The sequence below is a fragment of the Simochromis diagramma genome, unplaced genomic scaffold (assembly GCF_900408965.1).
Source record: "Simochromis diagramma unplaced genomic scaffold, fSimDia1.1 OVJJ01000451.1, whole genome shotgun sequence".
NCBI classification, from domain to species: Eukaryota; Metazoa; Chordata; class Actinopteri; order Cichliformes; family Cichlidae; genus Simochromis; species Simochromis diagramma.
In genome coordinates, this window is record NW_024387276.1 from 130,549 (window position 1) to 154,847 (window position 24,299).

At 39.2% G+C, this 24,299-nt stretch overlaps 2 protein-coding genes across 5 annotated transcripts in view; both read left to right on the forward strand.

The window, feature by feature from the left end:
• The window catches only part of LOC120715663 (leukocyte elastase inhibitor-like), a 30,853-nt gene extending 11,839 nt beyond the window's left edge, over positions 1–19,014 (forward strand). Inside the window, exons 1-10 of one of the 4 annotated variants that reach the window (XM_040002748.1) lie at positions 10,107–10,237; positions 10,734–10,915; positions 14,414–14,512; positions 15,256–15,396; positions 15,565–15,682; positions 15,868–16,010; positions 16,706–16,783; positions 17,639–17,728; positions 17,818–17,998; positions 18,147–19,014. In XM_040002748.1, coding sequence (XP_039858682.1) covers positions 10,739–10,915; positions 14,414–14,512; positions 15,256–15,396; positions 15,565–15,682; positions 15,868–16,010; positions 16,706–16,783; positions 17,639–17,728; positions 17,818–17,998; positions 18,147–18,373 — 1,254 coding nt within the window. In that variant the 5' untranslated portion in view covers positions 10,107–10,237; positions 10,734–10,738 and the 3' untranslated portion in view covers positions 18,374–19,014. Of the gene's footprint in view, positions 1–10,106; positions 10,238–10,733; positions 10,916–14,413; positions 14,513–15,253; positions 15,397–15,564; positions 15,683–15,867; positions 16,011–16,705; positions 16,784–17,638; positions 17,729–17,817; positions 17,999–18,146 lie in introns of those variants that run through there. The other 3 variants (XM_040002750.1, XM_040002752.1, XM_040002749.1) reach the window with 3 other exon arrangements.
• A 472-nt stretch (positions 19,015–19,486) lies between these two features.
• pigm (phosphatidylinositol glycan anchor biosynthesis, class M) lies at positions 19,487–24,299 on the forward strand. The gene is made up of 8 exons (XM_040002753.1): positions 19,487–19,933; positions 20,757–20,930; positions 21,052–21,178; positions 21,262–21,511; positions 21,771–21,874; positions 22,088–22,242; positions 22,339–22,440; positions 23,249–24,299. Exons 1-8 carry the CDS (start codon positions 19,763–19,765, stop codon positions 23,414–23,416), a joined length of 1,251 nt encoding a protein of 416 aa, XP_039858687.1. The 5' UTR covers positions 19,487–19,762; the 3' UTR covers positions 23,417–24,299.

Here is a 24,299-nt window from a genome sequence, read left to right on the forward strand (position 1 = left end):
AACTGGTATTGTTCACGAAGTACGTTTTTGCTTTTGTTGTCGTAAAGGACAGAGTGAAAACGAAGGGTTTACTGAGAAACGCCAGAATCTCAGGCTAAAGCTCACAAAACTATTTTGACAACCACCAAACAGCTAAAACAGTAAATGAGAGCAGGTACACGGATTCCTCACAAAGACAACGCGGACCCGACGCATCAGAATCAGTGAGATGTGGCTTTCTCACCCGATGGCACGCCGTCAGTGCTGAAAGCCGACAGCTCACTGATTCTGATGCGTCTGGTCCCCGCTTTGTGTTTACGTCTTTGGGATTTTTTTGCACTAGATTCTGTTGCTGCAGGTTTTGTCTCTCTCCAACCAAAATTGACTGAACCAGCAGCAAAAGAAGATCAAAACTAAGCTTCACATTTGATAAACATCGTCATTAATTCCCTCTTACTTTTGCTATTTTGCTTTCACCATGATAAAAATCACACTTCCTGCACAGCTCTCTCTCTCAGTGTACTGCAAGAACAGTTTCCCATCCTAAATCTATTTTCTGCATTATTTGTTCGCTAATTACGCACAAGTCATGTAGAGTGCTGTCAGCCACTGGTTTTGTTTTCCCCAAAAATGACCTCCAACAAGAAAGCCTAATTTCTGCTGTTTAATAGCAAAGAAACTCATTTTTAAAATTATGCCAAATTGCAAAATGCTTAGCTGTGTCTTTAATAAAACCTCTGTAACTTTGCTCTGCTTCACCTCAGCAGCATCAGGTAATGTTCATATGTTGATTCATGGTTTTCTTGAGTTTTTGTTCCATTGCAGAATATTTTTAAGGCAGTTATCTGCGATAAAAAGCCAGGCCAGGAAAATCTCCTTCATGTTTTTCTGTGTTTTATCCTCAGTTACTTTGACACAAAGACATCTGCTGTGATGCTCACACCTCTGATGAAGTCTCACAAGTGTCAGTACTGATAAATGATCAGAATTATAATATTTCGGACTGTCTGAGGCAAAATTGAATCGAATCGGGACCTTGCGAATCATAATCGAATGGATTATAGAAATCCGTGACGACACCCAGCCCTAGTGAGGAGCCTAGGCCGGACAGAAGTGGATGTAGCTGTGGGTAATCAGAAAAGATGAAAAGAACGATTGATAACGTAAGTTAAGGCCTGATCCATCTGAAATTCATAGCCAGTGCTCTGACATGGAGCCATCAACCTCTGAACGGTGAAAACGCACAGTATATCCAGAAAACACATAATATGCGATAAATGCACTGCCCAAATGTCCCCTCTCCTCAATGCCTTTCAGCGGCAGGCAGCAGCAAACAGGTCGATGATGATTAAGTTTAACATTGTCTCAAATACTGCCAAAGCACTTTAAGCACAAGCACTTATTCAGTAACTTCTTTGTTGTTGAACTGGGCTCCAAATAAAGAACTTTGTGTTGACAAGATTGTTATTTAATCATTTCCAAATCAATATTGTCTGTATGGACACCACGACAGGCACCAACCACCTTGAGGCCGCAGCTCAGTGAAGCAGCTTCGGCAATGGAGAAGTCCATTAACGAAAAACCCACTCGGCTTTAGCTCAGGGAGGCCGTTCCTCCCAATCACGCCCTTTCAGGTACTGTCGTTGCCCACATCAGCATTGAAGTCGGGCGGTGGAAGGAATACTTCGAGGACCTCCTTAATCCCACTTATGTGGAGGAAACAGAGTCTGGGGACGAGGCGGATGACCCACCAATCTACGGGGTCCATGGTTTGGCTGGAATGTTCTGTCAGGGTTGACGGAACAGACTCAGGTGCAGACTTAAGGAAAAGAGCAAGGAGAGTTTATTTCTATTTCAAAAACAAATTCATTCTTGGAGGTTATCTTTTTCTCTTTCTATATCTGTGGGTAATTGAGTGAAAATATGTTTTTTTGTGTGTCTGTGTGGATGTGGGGGTTTTTTGGGGTGTTTTTTTTTTTTTTTTTCCTTCTTCTCTGTTTGGTTATGTTGTTTTATGCTATTCTTGATAAACGAATAAAAATTGTATATCAAAAGAAAAAGCTGCAAAATCCTGCAAAATGTAACAGAAGTTGAATAAAACACAACGGAAATAGAAAAAAAAAAACTGATTGACTATATACAGAATTTGAGGGGAGTTCAGGGGTTCTCGGGTTCCACGGGGTAGGTGAGGGGAAATTCCACACATTCTCTCCAGTTCACTCCCAAGCTGCTCTTCGGCCACGCCACACACGCTCTGCTCCTGCCACACAAAACGCTCCACTTCACTCGCACTTGGGAAAACCAGGGACGAGAATCAAGGACCAAATTAAACCAGAGCCACTCTGAGCTATCTTTGATGTGGTCCAGGACCTGAATCTGCCCAACTCTAGACTCAGAGCGTTAAACTTTTCATTACTGCTGGCCAGGCGAGCTATTTTGCTTTAGTGGGAAGACTACTGCATGCTCAATGGGTAAAAGATATATTGTCCTGTATGGATTTAGAAAAAAATTAAATATACAGTTTGTGGGTCAAAAAACACATTTTATAAACTGTGGCCCCCTTTCCTGGACTTCTTTAAGCTGAACACAGCTTCAACCGTCTGTTTGTTGAAAAATAGTAACGGACCACATTTTCTTGTTAGTAACTGTAACGGCGTTGTAACGATAGGAATAGTAATTAGTTAGATTACTCGTTACTGAAAAAAGTAACGCCGTTACTTGTAACGCTGTTATTCCCATCACTGTTCATATTTGACTAAAACCTTTTCTCTCTTAGTTCCTCGGATGCTGCTGGTCTCATCTGTAGTTCCTGTGGTCCTGTTGCTCCTGCTGGTCTTGTTGGTGGTCTTACTGGTGCTCAGGAGAAGGAGGCAAACACAGCAGAGGTCAGTGCTCACCAGAACAAACAATATATTAGATGAAACAGCAGCTTTGTTTAGATCATGATGTCTAGAAGAATCTGCTCTGCTCTGTTTCAGTCACTCTAAAAACCTGTAATGAAGAAGATGACGTCAGTGACGAGGAGAGGATCTATATGAATGTTGAGACACTGAACACCTACAGGAATTTTACCAAACAACCGGAAGGAGCGGAGGAAGAGGAAACAGAAGAGAAAGAGATAAAAATCCCATCAATAGAAGTGATTTTAGTCTAAATTGAGCTGCACCTATATTGTACTTACATTTTTTTAAAGTGTAGAGTAAAATAATACATAAAGCAAAGTTGTTTTTATTGTGAAGCCTGAAAAAAAATTGTCTTTTTGATTATTAGTAAAAAAAAAACAAAAAAACTTCTTGGAGTATTTGGAAATTAATTGCACAATATAGCTGCTGTCCCTAATACAGTGACCTACAGCACACACCTGTATTTATCATTCAGGCCACTCACCTGTCTGACTGTTTCATACAGTCTCAGTCTTCCACATCATCATGCATCTTTAGCCAACTTAGCATGAGATGTTGCTCAGTATTAACCACATATTTCAACGGATATACACAAACAGATACACACAAGCCAGCGTGCATTATGGCACCTTTTAACCAATAGCTTCCCCTTTCCTGGCATCAAACCACCTCTTTTCTGTCTTTGAAAAATTCAAATGACTGCTTTTTGCTTCTTTGTAGTTTTCCCAAAATATGAGTAGATAAATAAGTTAACCCAGTTGAGTTATTACAAATCATGCTTATTTTAGCAGTCAGTGTAAATTATGTGTGCAGGAACAAGTGTTGGTTTTGACCATTTCTTTTTTTATATTAAAGAGAAGTGGAACAGGTGGCTTTGCAGCCTTAAGAAAATCTTCATTGATAAAAAACACAAAGCTTAGCTGTAACACACTCAGCTATGTATTTATTTCTATTATTGTAGTTATTTTGTCTGTGTCCCTGTAAAGAAATATGAAAAGCCAGTATGATTTTCACATTCCTTTTTGTTAACTAAAACATTCAAACAAAAATGTAAATTCGTTTTTAGGGAGCACAAAATATTCCAGCATGCAAAATGCTGTGAAAGAATTAACAACAAACAAATGAAATTCTACAATAACTGTAATATTACTCAGGTAGCAGGTGAGGTATTTCAGAAAATCCAGCTGAGCATGCTGCAGCTATTATCCACCGCTAATACCTGCTGCTTACTGAATTTGACCAAGAAGCTATACTGCCCTCAAGTGGAAGAGAATGTAACTGTTAGGTCTACACTTATAGACCCCGCTGACTCAGACTTATTCGTGTAAGTTCTGCACCCAGCTAATCATCTTGCACAATGACAATCATATTGATCCACAATTCTCCAACAGTAACTGTTCTGCCTGTCACAATGCTACACTCGCTCGGAGTACCAATCAGGTGAATTTGGATAATCTTCCATGGCAGCAGTGGTTGAGAAACACTGCTCTATAGACACAGACCCTCTGCATTTATTTTACTCAAACTTTCCTATATATATTTTTTATATAATGTCCCTTGTCTAGACCTCACTTCTGCTCATGATTGCGCATGAGCAGTGTGAGCGGCTGTGGTGACACCCTCACGAGCGATTGATGATCGGGAGCTGGTCGTGAGGTGTTAATCGCTTCTCGTTACCCCACGTATACTACACGATGCACGATGAAGGCCAAAATCGGTCCGATCACCAAATCGGCCGCACGACTCAAAAATCGGCTCAAAATGGGCCAAAAACCGCACAGTGTAAGCCCAGCATTAGAGCAGCAATGTTTGTTCCCCTCAGAGAAAGAAAGAAAAGGCTGCAAAAGTACAGGGAGGAATGGGAAAAGGAAAACACCTGGCTGGAAAAAGTTAATATGGGCATGTGCAGTGAATATCAGCGCTATGTGGCCAGAAGTGTGATAATATAACTTATTTTGTGTAATAAACAGCTGCAAGGATAGATGATTACAACAAATAGATGACTAATACATAAAAGTAATACATAGATGAGTAATGATGCGTAACCATGGGAACAAGCGGGTTTACAAACAGGAGCAGCTGATTAGCATTAGAAAAGCTGAAATAATACCTCAACTGAAGCCAATTGTACTAAATGCACTAAATGTGCACAGTTACAAGAATGTTTTTCTTTCTATTGTTTTCTATTATTTTAAGTTAAGCAGGACAGAGTTCTTTTAAAGAAAGATTTACTTATATTCTCAAAAGTTAAGCATGACAGGCTTCTGTTTAAGAAAGAGACCTGTTTTACTGTGTTAATGTTGTCATTTTGAGCTAAAAATAAATGGCTAAATGATCATTTGTTTCACATGTGTTCATATCACAAAGAATAGAATATGCATCTACTTAAATCAACTTCAAGTCAAATGGTTAAAAAATAATTTCACACACAAAAAAAAGAGCTACCACACTGGGAAGGGTGAAGACAACTGGGTCGTCCGGCCCTGGCCACGAGGTGTCCCTTATTTATTTTTCAGGGAGTTGGCAACCCTACTGGTGGGAGCTCTAAGATGCAACAAAGAGAGGAGGAAAGTAATTAGAGATGTAAAATCTGAGAAGTGAAAAGATCGTGAATGTTTTGTTTCCTGCATTTGTTCATAGTTTACTGATAAATGTACACTCTTCGTGGAAAATTTGAAAGTATCAGAGGTCTGATCTGAGTGCCTGAAACGTTTGCACAGTGCAACATGTTTTTGGGACAAGACTTTGCTTTTGAGTAAGTTTGTCGTCATTTCACACTGACTGGTCTGCTGAGCTTATGTTTTACTATAGACTGAGACGTTGCTGTGCATCGGCTCATAGTGCCAAACTTTGCGAATTCGTACCTCAATCATTACTTGTGCTAATTTTAATTATTTGTTAATTGCTGTCCAGTATCTCTATAAAGTAAACAGTTTGATGATGTTTTAATTCTTCTTTTATACTTTTAATATACTGTATTTGTCTGATTTGTGACTGGCCATATCAAATAAAGATATGTTTGTGCTTAATCAAAATATTTACAAATGAGATTTAAATGTCTCTATAAAGCAATAGAGACATTTAAACTGACTGATCTACTGATTCTTTACTTCTTTTTTTGTTAGCTAAACTATATTTCTCTAATGGACAGGTAAGGTAGAATGAAATTACAGGAAAAAAGTCAACATTACAAACCAGTGACCAATAACCTCTATTGGTTGGATGGTTTGTTTTAGCTCGGAGGCTCAATGACTCCAACAAACAGAGGCATGACAGTCAGAATCTGGTGTCAGTCATCCTACTGTGAATTAGTTACTGACACATAATACCAGACATCTACAAGCAGGAGGAGTAGGTTTTTCAGTGTCCTACAATACTGTGCCAAAGTCTGGAACCACTCTTCATTTTTCAGTATTTTGTTGATAAAATGGGAAGTACAGATTGTGTACAGCTCTATCAAGCTTGAATACCTTTATTCTTCAATGCAGCCTGAAATCTCTTAGGCAGCATTTTTATCATTTGTTTAAGTAGTCATCGGGAATATTTCCCCAGTATGAAGCTAAATGTGTTGCAAAATATTCTTGAAGGACATTCAAAGCTCTTCTTTGGATGTGAGGTAACTCTTCAGCCATATATTTTTTTGTCCTCAACTTGTCCAGTTTGAACACAGCAGCTCTTTTAGAATCACGTTTTTGTTGCAAAAAAACCCCCAAAACAAAACTGTTTAATGTCTTTGTTATCTTTGGCATTTTTCATAGATTCAACCAAAGAAACCGTGATAAATTGTGTTATTGTAAAAAGCTGCTAGGAACTGTCTAATAAAACAATTTAAAGCTGTTTCTTGTTCTGTGAATACACAACACTAGTTCATTCTCAATGCATGAATGATTCATAAGTCTGTGTTAACTAGCTTGATAAAAACAAACCAACAAACCTTGTAGTGAAGGTGATTTGTGTAATGGACTGAACATTTGACTACTTTGAGTTGGATTTGCGCCTCCTAGTGGTCAATTCAAAATCATGTTTTGGTAAATCAAGTTATTATGAGTGGAAGTAAAATTCCCCAAGTTAAGATTCAATTTGAAGCCACATCAGTTGCTGTTGCTGACTATGCAAACATGCTGCATTTACATGCTGTTCAGTGTTTCATTATCCCGGTTTACTGCCCCCATTTTTTTTTGGGGGGGGGGGGGGGGGGGGGGTGTAAACCTGACTGACAGGTTCTCTTTTAGCATGCATTGTATACAGTGACAGTAATACAGTGTGCATTCATCTGTTGAGCTCTTCCTCTGTTGAAAATGCAATTCGAGCTAGATGGAAGATTAAAACAAAAGAAGTCTCTGAGAACCACAACATGGAAAATGAATGCATGAGGCAAAGTGTGGGAACAAAGAAATAGTTTTCAGACAGATGAGGATGCAGGAATTTGGAAGTTTGAACTTTTTGTCAGGCATAAAAAAATAAATAAATATATAACAATAATTCTTCCATTGTTATTTCCATCCTGCAAAGTGAGTTATGTGGACAAAATCTCTTAACACGACGAAACAATGAGACATATTTCTGAAGAGGGAAATAAAGGAAAGCATGATACCAGTCTGTGTAAGAGCAAATAGAAAAAAAAACAGAAAACAGCTTTCACATTTTCATCTGTGACATCTGTACAAATTGGTCTTCTTCATTCATTTAAATTCAGCATATCTGTTACCATAAAAATAAAATATACACTTTTAAAAATTGCAGAAAAACGTAACACAAAATGAAATCAGCAGGACGCTTTGACACTGTGCTTCCTTCCTGTTAATTACAACTTCTTTGCAGACTAATAAGAGGTTTATTCACCTGACACTAGTGCAGCTCCTAGAAGGAAAATATCAAGTATTTCACTCACAGCAAAGTACTCGATGGTAGTGTGTATGATCAGTGTTGGGGAGTAACGGAATATACGTACTGGTGTTACGTATTTAAAATACAAAATATGAGTAACTGTATTCCGTTACAGTTCCCGTTTAAAAAGGTGGTATTCAGAATACAGTTACTTTGTTGAAATAAATGATTACACGGCGGTCTTTTCCTGTTTCATATGTTAGGCTGTCCCCTCTCTATTTTTGGTAATTCCACACCAGAACAAAACACGCATTAAGAGGCTCTTATGCCTTTGTCTCAATCTCGCGGCCCATGTTAGCTCTACTTGTGCCCACATAATGACGTGACGAAATATTTTTAAAAATTATTTAATATGAAGGCAATAGGCAGAGTGTTACAGGCATAGACCTAAAGAATGTAAGTGCTATTAGGACTCGACTGTAGACTGTGTTCGTGTACATTGCACATTGTTCTTTGCAGTAGGAAGAGTTCAGTCTTTGTGAGCTGCATGGATGACATACTGCACAGGCTTCCTTTTATGGGCGTCTAGGTTAATGTTGGGTGATTCACATTAGCAACCACTGCATTATTATTTTTAGCCTTCATTCATTATACTGCAGGCTGTGGCGGTTGAACAGGTTAGTTGTGCTGCGCTGTGCACCCTTTGCATCTCTTCTTGGTTGTCATTGCTTGCCTTGAATCCAAAGAATCTCTCTTCTTATGTACCAGAAATTTGAATTTCGTTGCATAACTGTGTTTTAATGTAGTGCCACTTGTCCAAACTATTCCAGAGCCTACGATGCAAGTTCAGTTTAGCTTGAATAACTTTATGTGATCTGGATTTACCTAACCTAACATAGGCAATAAGGATCATTTTCCACTGAATGCTAAAACGAGGGTAGTGCAGTGGTTGATACTACAGGTCCTGGATTTGAATCTAGTCTGCATGCAGTTTGCATGCTCTCACTGGGTACTCTGGCTTCTTCTGGTGGTCCAAAGACATGCATGGGGTTAGATTAACTGTTGATTCTAAATTTCCTGTAGGTGTGAATAGCTGTCTGCCTTTATGTATTAGCCCTGTGACAGATTGGTGACTCATCCAGGGTGTGCCCTGTCACAGCTGGGCTTCTGCGACTCTGGATTGAATAAGTGGAAAAAATGGATGGGTAGAAGATAAAGCTACAATATTAGAACATATGAAGAGGTTAAATATACAACACAGACTGAAAGAAACACAGTTGCTACAGACAAATCACCAGTTTGTGAGTGTGTGAGAGGAAAAAGCACTGTGTGAATGTGTGAGCTCTTTAAGACTGGATAAGATCTGCTTTATGAATAAAGTCTTGTTTATGTGAAGCAAGGAAAGAAAGCCAAAAAAAGAGAGAATAAGATATCTGATTGATTATTACTGAATATTTCATAAATGTTGTAAAGATTGTTTTAGTTTTTATTCTTTCACGTCCTACCTCAGTCTGAGAGAAAGTACAGAAAAACAGAATTCAAATAGTCAACATGCAAATTGGATGAAAGTACAAATATAGATTGTAATAGAATATAAAACAATGAAATTATAAAATTGTCTGCAACAAAAAAAAAAAATTTATACATTAGAGAACTGAGAAATGTCTTGAGGCTATTGTAAGACTCTCCCACGCTGCACACAGATGTTTGAAGGATCTTTCAGGAATAGTGACACTATTTTCCAGACAACTGATTATTCATTAGGTGGTATACCTGCTGATCCAGAATGAGTTACCATAGTGAAATACACAGGCAATAAATCAACCACCTAAACCCAGGGTTAACCTTGAAGTTGCCTGGAAAAGACAAAATCCAGCTTCTTGCACAGGCCTCTGCTAGAGGTGGACAGATCACTCCAAATGTCCACAGTATTAAGAAAAATGCTGGTATTGGATTGATAGTTTGCTTCTGTCCTCTAAGTTCAGTATGTTATCCACTGAGTTTTGTTAAAAAAATAAATGAATATTAACTAAATAAATATTATTATTGAATGAAGGAATACTGGCCCCATATCTACTTGGTATTGGATCGACACTAAAATTTGCAGTATCGCACAGCGCCAGCCTCTGAACTTTAGTCGTCAGTCCCTGCAAAACGTTTTCTCCTCGAGGTCGCATGCGCTGTACCTCACTGACTAAACCTCACTTTAAACTTGTACTTTAAAGTACTTTAACTGGAAAAAGGTTTCTCCCCCTTGCATTGAAGGGGTACAATACAATACAAAATTGTATTGTATTGTATTGTACCTAAAACTCCCAGCAGGCGTTACCCCTGCTCCTGTACAGTAAATGACGAAGTGGTTTTTCTCTGGAATTTTTCCATTCGGCTTCCGTACAGTGATGTTCGAGAACGCGGAAGTTCACGTGGGGCGTGCCGATTTGTAAATAAAAAGCGATGCTGCACGCAGAAGGCTTGCCATCACAGAAAGACTCCTGATCGCTTGAAGACCTCGACAAAAGTCTGCGTTGGTAAGTGACAGGATATGCACTGTGGGACGCATTGTTTTTATCTGGTGTGCAGATGGTTGGTGTTACTTGAATGCAGCACAATAATTTTCAGATGACGTCAACCAGATATGTGGAAAAATCCAAGTTATATAGTCGCTCAGATTATGCAGTCCCTGTACTGAATTTAAATTCTGTGTAAAGAACTTTAATCATAGTAATGATCGATGATAGCAATATAAGATTTCTTCCCCCATGTGCACTCAAAAAAAAGGATGTTTATATGTGACTGACAAATGTGGAAGTTGAACTGTTGCTTGGTGTATTTGCAGTCTGCAGGTAAATCTGCATACACACCACCAAAGATGCACGTCATTCTAATTCCCGAAACAATAATCACCTCTTTTCTGTTGTTGTGTTTTTGGGGGGTTAGGTAAAGTGAACCATAATTCACTTACCGTAATTAATCCTACTTTAGTGCAATAATTAACACCTTTGCCCTCTCTTTTTTTTATACCAGAAACAATGGCATCTGCAACCCCTCTGTCCAAGGCAAACAGTGCCTTCTCTCTGACTTTGCTCAAAGAGCTGAGCAATAACGACAAGACGGGAAACATCTTTTTCTCCCCGTTCAGCATCTCTTCAGCCCTGGCTATGGTGATGCTGGGGGCCAGAGGCAACACAGCCACACAGATGTCAGAGGTACAGTCGTGCAGCTGCCTTTGTTAAAGATTGTATGCAGCTTGTTGAAGCTGGTTCAATTCTACCCTATGAAGCTTGTTAGCTTACATTTTGTGATGTGTTTCATTGCTTTTCTGCTTTACGCACTTGTGGATTTCCCTCCAAACACCGTTAAAATCCATGGCTTCTGAAATGACCCCTTTCATTTACTTAAAGAGCTCTGAGAGGCAGTTTCAAGCAACGTTGAACATTAAAGCTCCATGATGATAGGGCGTCGAATTTGATCTTTTGAAAGCCGCCAAAGCTACTGTGTGACTCACCAAGCTCTGACTTTCAGTGTCAGGAAAAATGACAAAGATCTGTACTGTTCAGCCTTTATGAGGGTCAGCCCTGTGCTGCGTTACTCGGGGAACAGGATCCATAAAATGGAAGTGTAAGGGCAATAAAGCTTCAGGTAATCCGTACGGGTTATCAGTTCCCTTTGTGCAGCGGGCATGCCCATTTGTCTGGCTGCCTGGATTTCATAAGCAGGCACTTGTCCAAGCTGAGGCACTAAATGGAAACGGCTGGAAGAATATTTGACGCAGTCTATGAAGAAGTAATACACTACCCTAACTAAGACATATCAGGCACTGAAGCACATTTGTGGAAACATAAAATGCATTTGAACTTGCATTGTTTATAGAAATTAGAGCTATGCTTTTAGCACCTTATGGAGAAGAAGGCTCACGCTGTGGAGCATGCCCTGCATTTCAAAGGTCTTTAGACATGAGATTGACAATCAGTGTATTGTTAGAGTAAAAATTAAATAAGAGATACTGAGGGGTTTTAAAGAACTGCCCATCTGGTTAAATAAACAGCAGAGAGGCCTTATATTCAGCAGGAGTAGCTGGTATGGAAGTTGACATTCACTAAGAAGATTGTGACAAAAGGATTCCTGAAGTCAAGCCACACCCAGCTAAGTCAAGCTAGTGGGTGTGGGTGTGTGGGAGAGAGAGGGCCTCCACGTGTATCTGGTGATTTGAAATGATAATGCTCTGAAAGATAATGGATTTATTAGAGAGTACCTTGAACGAAAAGTTTGAAGAAATTCCTTGAAAACGATCACAGCAGTTGACATAGAAAAGCAAGATTAATGCAAGCTGTCTCTTTTCTTGTGTAGTTGTAGGTAAACAGCTACTTTTCACACAGATGTGGCTTCTGCAACTGAGCTGCACCAAGAGTCAAAGCAGGGAAGGAGCTAAAAGATAACTATGAAGGCTAATAAGAGTAGTAATTGAGATTTGATGCATAGTTAAACTTTCTGTGGGGTGTATTTAAAAAAAAAAAAAAAAAAAAAAAGCCTGCGGCAGAAGTTCAAGTGGAAACACAAAGTGCAATCACATTCTTCATTTTGTGAGTAAGTGTCAGTGACTGTACGATTGTTGGGCAATCGTTCGCTTGACAAATATTGCAGTCGATTGGAGTGAGTAAGAAACACACAGGAGCACTGACGTTTCCTGATTTTGCACAAACTTGTCATTTATCTCCTCAACAAACAACATTAGTGCAATAATTCAGTCCTGTTTAGCAATGCACATACGTGGGCGTGATTACTCAATCAGGGTGTAGCTAGAGACCACCCACAATTCTGAATCTATGAAATAAAATATGTTTTTGCCTCACACATACTGGAATATATTGGATAGGCTCCAGTCACCCCACCCCGGCAACACTGTATTGGAAGAGAATGGATGAATGGAAGCATTTTAAATAGGTGGTAGTTTTCAAAGAAGCATCCACATAAATGTCAGGATCCGAGATCTCCCAGCAGAACTTAAAGAACCAGTTAAGAACCATCCACATGATGGTGAAACCTCGTGAAACTGCACAGGCCAGACTGTGAGACACTCGTGACTCTTTCACTCGTTCAGTGGTTATCTTTACTGGGCCTCTCTTGGTAGGTTATTGAACTTTCGTAATTCTGTAAGAACATCAGGACAGAACTGTTTCTTAAGCCAAGTCACACCCAGTGAAGTCATGCTGGTGGGTGTGTATATGGGAGGGAAAGAACCTCCACTTGTATCCAGTCATTTGTAGTGATAACACTCTGAAACATAATGGATTTATTAGAGATTACGTGGAAGAAAAACTTTGAAGAATTTCCTCGAAGATTATCATGACAGATTATCATGATTATGATGACAGATGATATATCGGACATTAATCTGTGTATTTTATGCCGCCTGTTTTCTTCGTCCAACACTGCTGCCTGACATTTCTTTTCTCTTGATAGATGTTATTGTGTTGAGATGATCTTGCCATACATAAGCCAGTGGCTTGTGGCTTATGTATGGATACAAGGTGTCCTGTTTCACAGTCTAACTGGGCGGTTCCCAGTTTACTCTGTCTGTTAAATCAGTATTTATTCAAATCATTTCAATAATAAATACATATTTGAGGAACTTTAACTCACCTCAGACTGCTCTGGTCATTGGCTGACTAGTCTGTTATTTAACATAACAATATTCCTATAAACAAGTTGCATTTTATTATTTTTTTTTTTTTTGTTAGTTTGCACAGCAGCTAACTACAATCAGCCTTTCCAGAGCAGAGACACTTCCCGAGCTACAAGCGCCCATGGTTAGGATTCATTGGTTCAAAACATGTGGCCAAATAACTTAAATTGGAGTTAATTATTGGTAAGAAACAAATCCATAACCAATTCTGTCATACATTTACGGAATGACGAGATACCTGTTTAAATAATGATGTACCCCACAAAGTCATGCAGTAAATCCACTGCTGTCAAAAATGACTTATGTTAATAATCCAGATCTAACACAGTTGTTGTTTTTTGGCTTACATTATCTCTCTGCGAGTTGGTACAAGTAATTTTAAAAGAGCGACTTACTGTAAACGGTGTTTTCCCAACTATATTTTTATACACTACTGTGCTAAGTGCAACCAGACACGGCTGTTGGGTGTGATTACTCTGAGTCAGCTTGGCTCAGCTGTACCATCACAGAAAGATGAGCCTGGCTCAGAGGGGCATCTGGGGACCTACTGTAAGGACAGTTGGCTGCCTGTTACCTTATTTGAAAGACTGTATATTTTGCTGGTTTAATTTTAAGTAAGAGTTTATAACACAAAATGAAATGTTGTAATTACTTAAAATGATAATACTTTGATTCTGGCTAAAATGTTTTGGTTCTCAAAAAGTTCCTCTGTAGAGGAAATATTCTTTATGCTTAAAGCAAATGAATGCAGGGAAGTTATGGTCATACTGTTTATAATTGTTTCTATTGTTTGTTTTGTTTTTTCAATTGAGGGGTTTGTCACAACTGTGTAAAAGTGTTTCATTGAACATTATCAGCGACTCATTAGAAGATTTCTTGTTCAGGTATCAGATTGAAGTCTACAACTCGGCCAACACATCAGTTTAAGGACAAGCTCATAAATTACTGTTTTGTTTTGTTTTTTAAAAATAGAAAAACAAACGTTGAACGTAACAGTGAGCACTTGGAATCGCACTTCTAGGTTCTCTGCTTCACCAAGGCAGAGAAGCCTAAGCACGCACCGGCGGGACAGATGCACATGCAACAGCAGGCCCAGTCTGCGCTGCCGAATCTGAGGAAGGTGGTAACAAAGCAGCAATACAGGAATTGCACACTAACAAAAGGGGAAATATTACTAACAGCTGATCTAACAGTGCCGTGTGGTGAGGGGATCAATGGAAACAAAGATGTTAGAGCTTCACAGAGCATTTCACATCTGTGTTTGTACTCTGTTTTTGCTTTGCTGATGTCCTTTATGCTGCTGTCTTGAACTGTCGGGTAAAAGCAGCAGTGATATGTTTACTGAAGGTTTAATGTGTATGTGGCGAGTCCAACAGCTTCAAACCCCACAGCATTACATAATGCATATGAATATAGCCGTGTCCTTTTATGACCTCTTTCTGTGTGTTTTCTTTCTTTTTATCTCTTATTAGCAGATGCTGTAAATGTCACTTGAGCCTTCAAAGTTTGAACCTATGACAGCACATCACTTTTTCCATTTCCTGTTTGTGTAATTCCAGAGAATCACTCTTGTATAAAGAGAGAAAACTCTGTTAACAAATTGAGCACCCAACATTACAGCCGTCTGTGACTTTAGCTGTGGATGTGCACCATGTAAAAACACACTCTACTTCATTCTTATTAAACAGTTGGACTTGAAGATGACCACATAAATGATAACACGGTGGTGGGATGGTGTGGGTCTTTGTGTGCTGTAAATGCTTTGTGGAAAGGCTTCTCTACGCTTGGGTCATGGCTTCTCTGAATCCAGTGCTTTTTTTTGTTTTGTTTTGTTTTTTGAACAGTTGTCTGCTTTGTTCACAGTGCCTGAAAACGAAGGATTGTCAGGATGATGTCCACAGCAGCTTTGCGCAGTTGCTGAGTGTGCTCAACAAGTCAGATGCTCCATATTCTCTCAGCGTTGCCAACAGACTGTATGGGGAGCAGTCCTACCAGTTTGTTAAGGTGTGTGTGTGTCTCTGTTCGTGTGGCTCGTTTTTTTTTTTCCTAAAGAATCTTTAAGCTGTGGAGGAAAGAATGAGGTAGTTGATTAGGCAGTAAAATCCCACAGAGCTAATAGGTTATTTTGTTTGGGTGTTCAGACTTTATAAGTGTGTCATTAACTGATTTCAGGATTTCTTGGGAAAAACCAAGAAGCATTACAATGCTGAGCTGGAGGCCGTGGACTTCATCAAAAGCTTCGATGCTGCCAGGCTCAACATCAACAGCTGGGTGGAGAAGACAACACAAGGTGGGTAACACACTAAACATGTCCACCTTCCACTGATATGAAGTTAGAAGTTGTAATGAAAAAACTTTTATAGTATTAGTGTGTTGGTTAGTAGTCCTGCAGAACTGTTCTTCTGTGAGATGTTAGTAGAGTATTTATTACATACGTCTGTGTCGCTGCTTCACACGTGTCAACGTATCCTTCAGGTAAAATTAAGGATTTGCTGGCTCAGGGTGTTTTGGACCCCATGACCAGGCTGGTGTTGGTCAATGCCATCTACTTTAAGGGCCTCTGGAACAAGCAGTTTAAGCAGGATCAAACACAAGATGCTCAGTTTCGAGTCAACAAGGTAATACAGCAGCTGCATGAATACTGCTGATTTTATTTTTTATATATAATATATCCTGACAGTGTTTGTGGTAAGGGTCTTTTTTTTTTTTTTTATTTTTTTTTTTAAAGATCACATGGTGTTCAGTCACATTCTTAGCGACACCTCTCGATCAGATATTTCTGTTAGCTGTGATGAAACACAGTAAAAAACACATTAGACTTTGCTCAGAGTGATAAAAAGTCATTATGCTTCGACCTGGCTGACAAAATCCTAGAACTGCATGAAGTGATGTTAAACCGTCTCATGACTTAAAGAGAGCAAATCTAACTCAAGAACAAGGCTTGTTATATCTCAGCCTTTCAAGCTGTTATTATTAACTTGCCAGCAAACAGTTGGAAATCTAGAAGAAGTGGGCTGGCAGTGGTTTGCTCTTCACCTGATGAATGAAAGTCACACTCTCACTGCTGCTTGTATTTCTCGAGTAGCTCAACAAGCCTTAAAGAAACAACAACTATTTTTAACATTATTTATTTGCAAGCCAATGATTTAAAACTTCACTTTTTCTCCTCGAGCAGGTTCGCTTCTAACTGCGGTTGCTCTCATACACTTCTTTATACACTCAACACCAATTTCAGGTTGAACTAGTACACTCGTGACAAAGTAAAAGATTTCAGCTGGTGATGTTTCACATGTTATTTTTTTTCATATTTCAGAATGACACTAAGCCAGTGAAGATGATGTACCAAAAGTCTAAGTTCCCTTTGACCTTCATCAATGAAGTCAACTGTCAGGTAATTTGCAGTAAATCAGTCAGTATGGCCGGCAACCCATCACCTGTTAACTTGGCAGCATTTAAACTAGTTTGATTTGAGATTGTGTGTGTGTGTGTGTGTGTGTGTGTGTGTGTGTGTGTGTGTGTGTGTGTGTGTGTGTGTGTGTGTGTGTGTGACACACACAACCATAATGTTGTCTGGTTGGCAGCTCAGGCTGTTTCAAAACCTTGGTGGGTTCAGCTTTAGTGGTTAAGTCATGTGGACTAATGCTCTCTGCATCATCATGGATGCTGGTTTGTGAACTGCACATACAAGATGGTTAATCGTTTTCCACTTCTCCTCAGTCCAAGGAAGGTAGAGAATAAAGTTGGATTTGCAGAAATGCAGGAATGAACTGTATTTACTGCCAACGTTGGTCTGAAGTCTTCCAGAGCCTGTGAACTTGTTTTTCTTGCAAAATCATGTCGGTTTTGTAACATAGTGCAATCTGACGAGCCAAAGATTGTCACCAATATCAATTTGTTTGTTTGTTTTTTTTACCCTTGACTCTTGTGCACAGGGATTTTAGTGCCTTTTGAAAAGTATTTAATGGTGTTGTGTTTTTTTTTTTTTTTTTTTTTTTTTTTTTTTTGTTTTGTTTCTTTTTTCTTTTTAACACCACACTGTTGTAAGCTTAATGGTCTACAAGTTATTTTAGTGCTATGTTACCCCTGTCCCAGCTTTCTGGATTTGTTATTGTATAAGTTATTGTATTACACGGCATTGCATGTTAACATTTTTGGAAGCATGTTATAATAAACTAAGATGATTAAGTCTAACAGTTGCATAGCCACTATTATATATTCACGCTAATGTTTGAAACCTGTGCGACAGATCATCGAGCTGCCTTACAAAGGGAATGAGCTCAGCATGCTCGTCTTTCTGCCCCAAAATATCGAGGACGGCACAACGGGTCTGGAGAAGGTATAGCAAGCACACTTGGATAATGAAACCTATGAAATACATAAACAGTGGATGATTTTTTTTATTTTTTATTTTTTCCCCATCTCTAGCTGGAGAAGGAGCTGACCTTTGAGAAATTTGTGGATTGGACTAATCCCAATATGATGGATGAAATTGAGGTCACGGTGGGCCTGCCTCGATTCAAGCTAGAGGAGAATTACGACATGAAGACTGTCCTGGTCAGCATGGGCATGGTGGATGCCTTTGACATGCAAAAGAGTGACTTCTCTGGTATGAAGTATTCTTGGAACATGCCACACAATAAAACGGGAGCCCAAAACATGAACGGACTGCTGCTGTTCTCTTAAATCAGCGTAATTTCCATCACCTCCATATTCTACATAAATCAAATATGTTATTTTGCTTTGTTTTGTGACAGGCATGTCTCCTGCCAATGACCTGGTGCTGTCCAAAGTCGTGCACAAGGCTTTCGTGGAGGTCAACGAGGAGGGAACGGAGGCTGCCGCTGCCACCGCTGCTATCATGATGCTGCGCTGCGCCAGGATTCCAGCCAGATTCATCGCCGACCACCCCTTCCTCTTCTTCATCAGGCACAACCCTTCCTCGAGCATCCTCTTCGCTGGCCGATACAGCTCCCCCGTGTGAGCGCGTTTAGAGTGGTGTTTCTCAGCTGGAGGGAGGTTACAACATGACTGGTGTAAAATCGAATTTGGTGTTGTTGCTGAGAGCTCCTGCTCAAGAGTTTCATTATGCTAATCACACCCTATGTTCCTGGCCTGTATATCAACACCACCAGGATGAGGAATTAAAAATGACGGTGGGGAATTTTTATAAAAAATTTCACCCCTTGTTTGTGTCTCTTCTCTGAACACTGTCATCTTGCACTGTTTAACCTAATTTGATCTTTTGATTTATGTCGTAATGCACGTATGGCCCTATTTGCTGCAGTCATATACCCTATTTTATCTATCTTGAAGACTAGATTGTTATCGTATGCCTTACACCTTAGGAAAAAGTTTACAATGTGCCTCTATTAACCTGCTGCACCTTTTTTGGTTAAAAAAATGTGCTATGCATTTTATCTGAAAACATGCAATATCATACTTAGCTTAGCCAAAGATAATAATTATAACAGTGTAATACATTTTATATGGAATTATAAAATGCATATAATAATTGGAGAATTTATAAAAACGTACATAAATGCTTGAACTGGCATTGAGTCCAGGTCATTTTTATGTATCCCTTGACTTACATGTGGAATAAAGTGTGTGGTTTGCAACTGCTCCATGTTTAAAATGCCTTTTATTCACATTTTCCTTTACCTGGTTCAGCCAAGTGTTATAGGATGGGGTTTCTAATGCTGTTTAACCATTTAATGTAGAATTTTTGGTATTACACTTGTCACCGTCAGTCTCTCTAACATCATATTAGTCCTTTCAAATGTTGGGGGGGGCATTTTGCCATTGTTTTGTTCCAGTAGGAAAAAAAGGAGACTTAAAGCAGTTTCTAATTGGCCACTGGATTACTTTCTACACTTCTGTTAAAAAATAATAAATAAATAATATTACCTATGTAACCAACTGAAACAACAAAAGTTGTATCAGCCAAGCCTTGGACAGTTACTTTCAATCCTCAAACAAGTTATTCATATTGTTTAAATGCAATATAATACTTATCTTAGCCAAAGAGAGTAATAATAATAACTGTGTTTAAAAATAGCTTCATAATTTCCCATTTTAAATAGCCGTCCCACTCCAACACAGTAGGTGGTGCTATTGCATTAGCTGTGCTCGCTGAAGCCTTTTGTGGAATTTATAAGAAGAAGACAATTTTGCTAATGCCACTTCCGGATAACTTCCGTGTTGTCATATTTGAAATTGGGGCATTCAAATGGGATTAATACTCGCTAGTATTAATGTTTGATAAGTCCGTAAACTAAATAGAAAGGATATGGACGCGGAGAAACGTTAAACATAGAAAAATAGCCAACGTAGCTCTCAGTCCTACCTGCTAATCACTCCGTGGCTGGTGATGGAGAAGCTAATATCTAAACTCACTGAAAAGCATATCCTTTTCACGGCTTCCTTCGTTATAAGACTGGCTTTGGTCGCTTATGGAGACTATCAGGACAGGACAATGGCGGTGAAGTACACTGACATTGACTACCATGTGTTCACAGATGCTGCGAGGTTCATTACTGAGGTAACAACTGTCTCAAAACTGAATGTCCTGCTGATATAACGCTGACAAAGAAAATAGTGAGAAGTACCAGTTGTATAAGGGTGGTAACATTACTTAATACTGAGCTAAATGGAGAATTTATGAACTAGGATTTACCTGGAATTGAAGCTGTTAGGTCACCAAACCAAAGCTTAGTATATTCAGTTCAATGCAGGTTTATTTTTATAACGTCAAATCGTAACAGGATTCCCCTCAATGTGGTATAAAGCGCAGTTATTCGGGAGAAAACAAACAACTCCCCAAAGCAAGCACTTGGAGACTGTGGGAAGAAAAAAATCCCGTTTGACAGGAAGAAGCCTCCGACAGAGCTAGGCTAGAGAGTAGCTCTATGGCACAAGATCGGTGGAAGGAGAAAAGAAAAATATTAAGACACACACATCAAGGAGAATGCCTGACTTTTAAGTGAAGTTCAGACAGTGTTGGACACCTGGATATTTAACACATGAAGTTAGTTGGAGTTGTATCAAATACAGCCAATTTATGGGGTTGTTGTTTAACTTTCCAGAAATGCGGAGAGTGAAACATAAAAAAATATTATTTTTATGTTAGGATATTTTTTGTAGTGAGGTCCTTATTACATTTCTATGTTAACAAAATAAGCAATGTTTAAGATGTGATATTTATTCTAGCACTTTAAGAATGGTGTATGAAACCGTCAACAGAAGACAAAATTTCTCTCAGGCTTTTGGATGAAATGGCTGTTTTAGCTGGTTATCATATATAACCCCTTTTATTTAACCTAATATCACATTCAGCATTTTCATGTGGGGAATTCCTTTTACAGGGCGAGTCCCCATACAACAGGTCAACCTACCGTTACACTCCTCTGCTGGCCTGGCTTCTCACCCCAAACATCTATCTTAACATGGTTTTTGGAAAGATCCTCTTCATTGTATGCGATGTGCTGTCAGGACTGCTCATCTACAAAGTCCTCTGCCTGCGAGGTCTAAGAGCTGAGGTTTGTGACTCTGGCACTCTTTCATCATGTCTCTCTCTTTTTTTTTTAATTAGATGAGCTATGGGGGGGGGGGGTTTACAGATAAAAATACAAAAATACATTTTTGCTTGTTTATGTTCAGACTGCACGCTGTGTTTCTTCTTTGTGGCTTCTCAACCCGTTGCCCATGGGCGTGTCCAGCCGAGGGAATGCTGAGTCAATCCTGGCAGCTCTGGTGCTGGGGACTCTGCTCTGCATGGAACGCAGAGGTGTGGGTTAAATATATCAGTATGAATTTGATCATGTGTTTTCACAGCTTCTGTGTTTATTGGCTCTTTTTGTTTTCTTCCAGCTCAGCGTCTGACCTGGGCAGCGCTGCTGTATGGTTTATCGGTTCATATGAAGATCTACCCTGTTACGTATGCTCTGCCCATTGCCCTGACCCTTCGCACAGCTGAAATCAGGGTAGATGAAGCCAAAAAGGTCTCAAGATTCAAGAAGCTTGTCGGCTTTTTTGTTGGTTTCTTCAACCAAGATCTGCTCCTATTTGCAAGTGTGGCTGGCGGAGTCTTCTTTACACTCACAGCACTCTTCTATTACATGTGAGATGGACACCACAAACCGTTTTCATGATTTAGAAATGACTGTTCTATTACTACAACTAATGCTATTGGAATTAGCATTATTTGTTAATATTCAGATGCCATAAAAATTACTTTGAAGATGATAAACTGTTGTTTAGGAATGACTTTCAACAATGCTAAGTACTGTTTTTGATTTGACTTAATGCTAGCCTCTCTTGTGACCCATTATTTGAACCAACACTCTTACTCACACGTGTGTCCTCTCGTATAAACGCAGGTATGGTTGGCAGTTTCTTTATGAGACCTATTTGTACCATCTGACCAGAAGGGACATCAGACACAACTTCTCTCCATACTTCTACATGCTCTACCTTACTGCAGGTATTTATCCATCCAACCATTCACGCCTGTATTGTGTAGAATGCGAAATGATGACGTTTGAAGGCAATAAAATGCTTGTTAAATCTGATTTATAGGTGTGTTGAGTTATTTTCCTTTGTCTTTTGTGTTATACTGAGCAAACGTACAGCGGGAAATACAGCTTTATTTATTTATTTATTTTTTTAAATGAGCCCATTTCTTTCGGCCTTGCAGAGAGTACATGGAGCCAGTGGCTCGGCTTGGCAGCATTCCTGCCGCAGTTTGCCCTGCTGTTGGTAACATCATGGATGTATTACAAAGACCTGGCCTTCTGCTGTTTCCTGCACACAGCCATTTTTGTTACCTTCAACAAAGTGTGCACTTCTCAGGTACATTCCTAACATAATTTCACTTTGTTCCTCCTGTCCTAGACATAACACACAGACTTTACAAATTTAACAATGTTTCTTGTAATCCTTTCACAGTACTTCCTCTGGTACCTGTGCTTACTTCCTCTGGTCATCCCTAACCTGAGTCTGACAGTAAAACAAGGGCTGGGACTACTGCTCCTCTGGTTTGCTGGACAGGTAATTAAGTTAAGCACATTTAAAATTACAGTTAAATATGAATTCAGATATGCATTTGTTAATGTAATCAGATTTGATACCATAGACTGAATCTATGGGCTCTCCATTTAAAATCCCAGACTAGTAGTTTAATATTCTAATTTTAGTGTTTTAAATTCTAATATTAGTGTTTTGTAGCCAGAAGTGACCATATTTGTACAAGAGGGAGGATTGTTACACTATTAGCTAACACCTTGGTTAGCAAGGTGCATTCATGGAGTGTACAGGTGCATTGCACAGACACAGATACCGTCTGACGAGTGCTTACACACTAGAAAAATACTACAGTTTTACTCACCACTTAGTGTCACTTACCACTCACTACAATCAACTACACAGCAAGACAAAATTTTGGTTAGCTACAGCTTGACAACTAGCCACGGAAATAAAAAAATTTTAAGCCTCAGAACGGCTTGATAGGATGAGCCTTGTACAAATTCACCCACCTGTAGTTTTCACAAAGGGTAAAACTGTCTACAAGGATTTTTTTGTGCCAGAAAGAAAGCAGAAAACTGCGTTTCTGCCTTAAACTTGTGCGTTTTAATATGTAGCTCTATGAGGATTGACTAATGTTTAGAGCTAGCCTCAAGTGGTCACTATTTTGTAGCACCTCCTAGTTGGCGGTGTTTTCAGAGCCCTGAAGTTTGTTTTCTTGATTGTGATCTTGATCATGCTGAGTTGAAAGTTATACGAGTGATAGGATACATAGAACTGAAGTCATCTGGCAATGTTTTTTAAATAAACTGTCATATTTTTCTCCCCTAAACAGGCCATCTGGTTGGGCCCAGCCTACTTCCTGGAGTTTGAAGGCTACAACACCTTCTTATGGATCTGGCTAGCCGGATTGCTCTTCCAGGTCGTCAACTGCTTTATTCTGATCCAGATTGTAACTCATTACAAACCAACAAAAACTCCACTGAGACTGAAAGCTGAATAAAACCCAAATGTATTCAAAGTGGAAGAAATTTTGTCTTTGAAACTTCAAAGGATGCTCTTTCAGATCATGCACTGTGGATCCATGTAGACCAAAGTTTAATCTCCCCAGACTTTAATTACTTTCTCTAATAATTTAAATCACTTTAGCAAAGAACACTACGTTTTCTGAGCGACAAAGGCTTAGGTGGATTTTCAGTTTTTCTGAGTTAAACCTTTGGATTATATGCTCGCCACTGCCGGTCAAAACACTTAAATCCACAGTGTATGACACGTAGCAGAAACTGACTGTTGCCCAGGTTTTTTTGGATGGTAACTTTGAAGTCTGCTCCACCTGTGGCCAAGTCATTTGTCAAAAGTTTGCTGACGGGGCAAAACACCTGCTGCAGATCAGAGATCACAAACAGTCTTAATAAACAGCTCTGGGTCAAAGTATTTAACACACCCCTCGGGGATTTTTTTATTTTTTCTGGGGTGGCATTTTGACCTCGTGGTGACGGAAAGCATTTTCTAACTCCAGAGGGAGAAATAATCCAATTGTATGCTGCTAGGAATCGAGAAGCCTTCAGTCTGAGTGTCTCACTTTCATGTTGACATTATTGTTGGTACTTTCAGCACTTGAACTATGGATTAGATTGCACCGAGGAGAATTACCGTTACAAAATCCAGCAAAATCTGTCCTAAATTGTGTCGTGTTTTTTGTCCTGACCGGTGTAAATTGAGGCTGACCTGCACATTAATCTGACAGGTAGGAGATAGTTTCTTGGTTTGAGGGAGAATATGTTAAATAGTTCTACTGTTAGAGACAGTAAACAAATGCACTGTTGTCTTTATGTCTATTTTTTTACAGTTTCACAAATGAATAAAATCAAATAAGTAATTTCCTG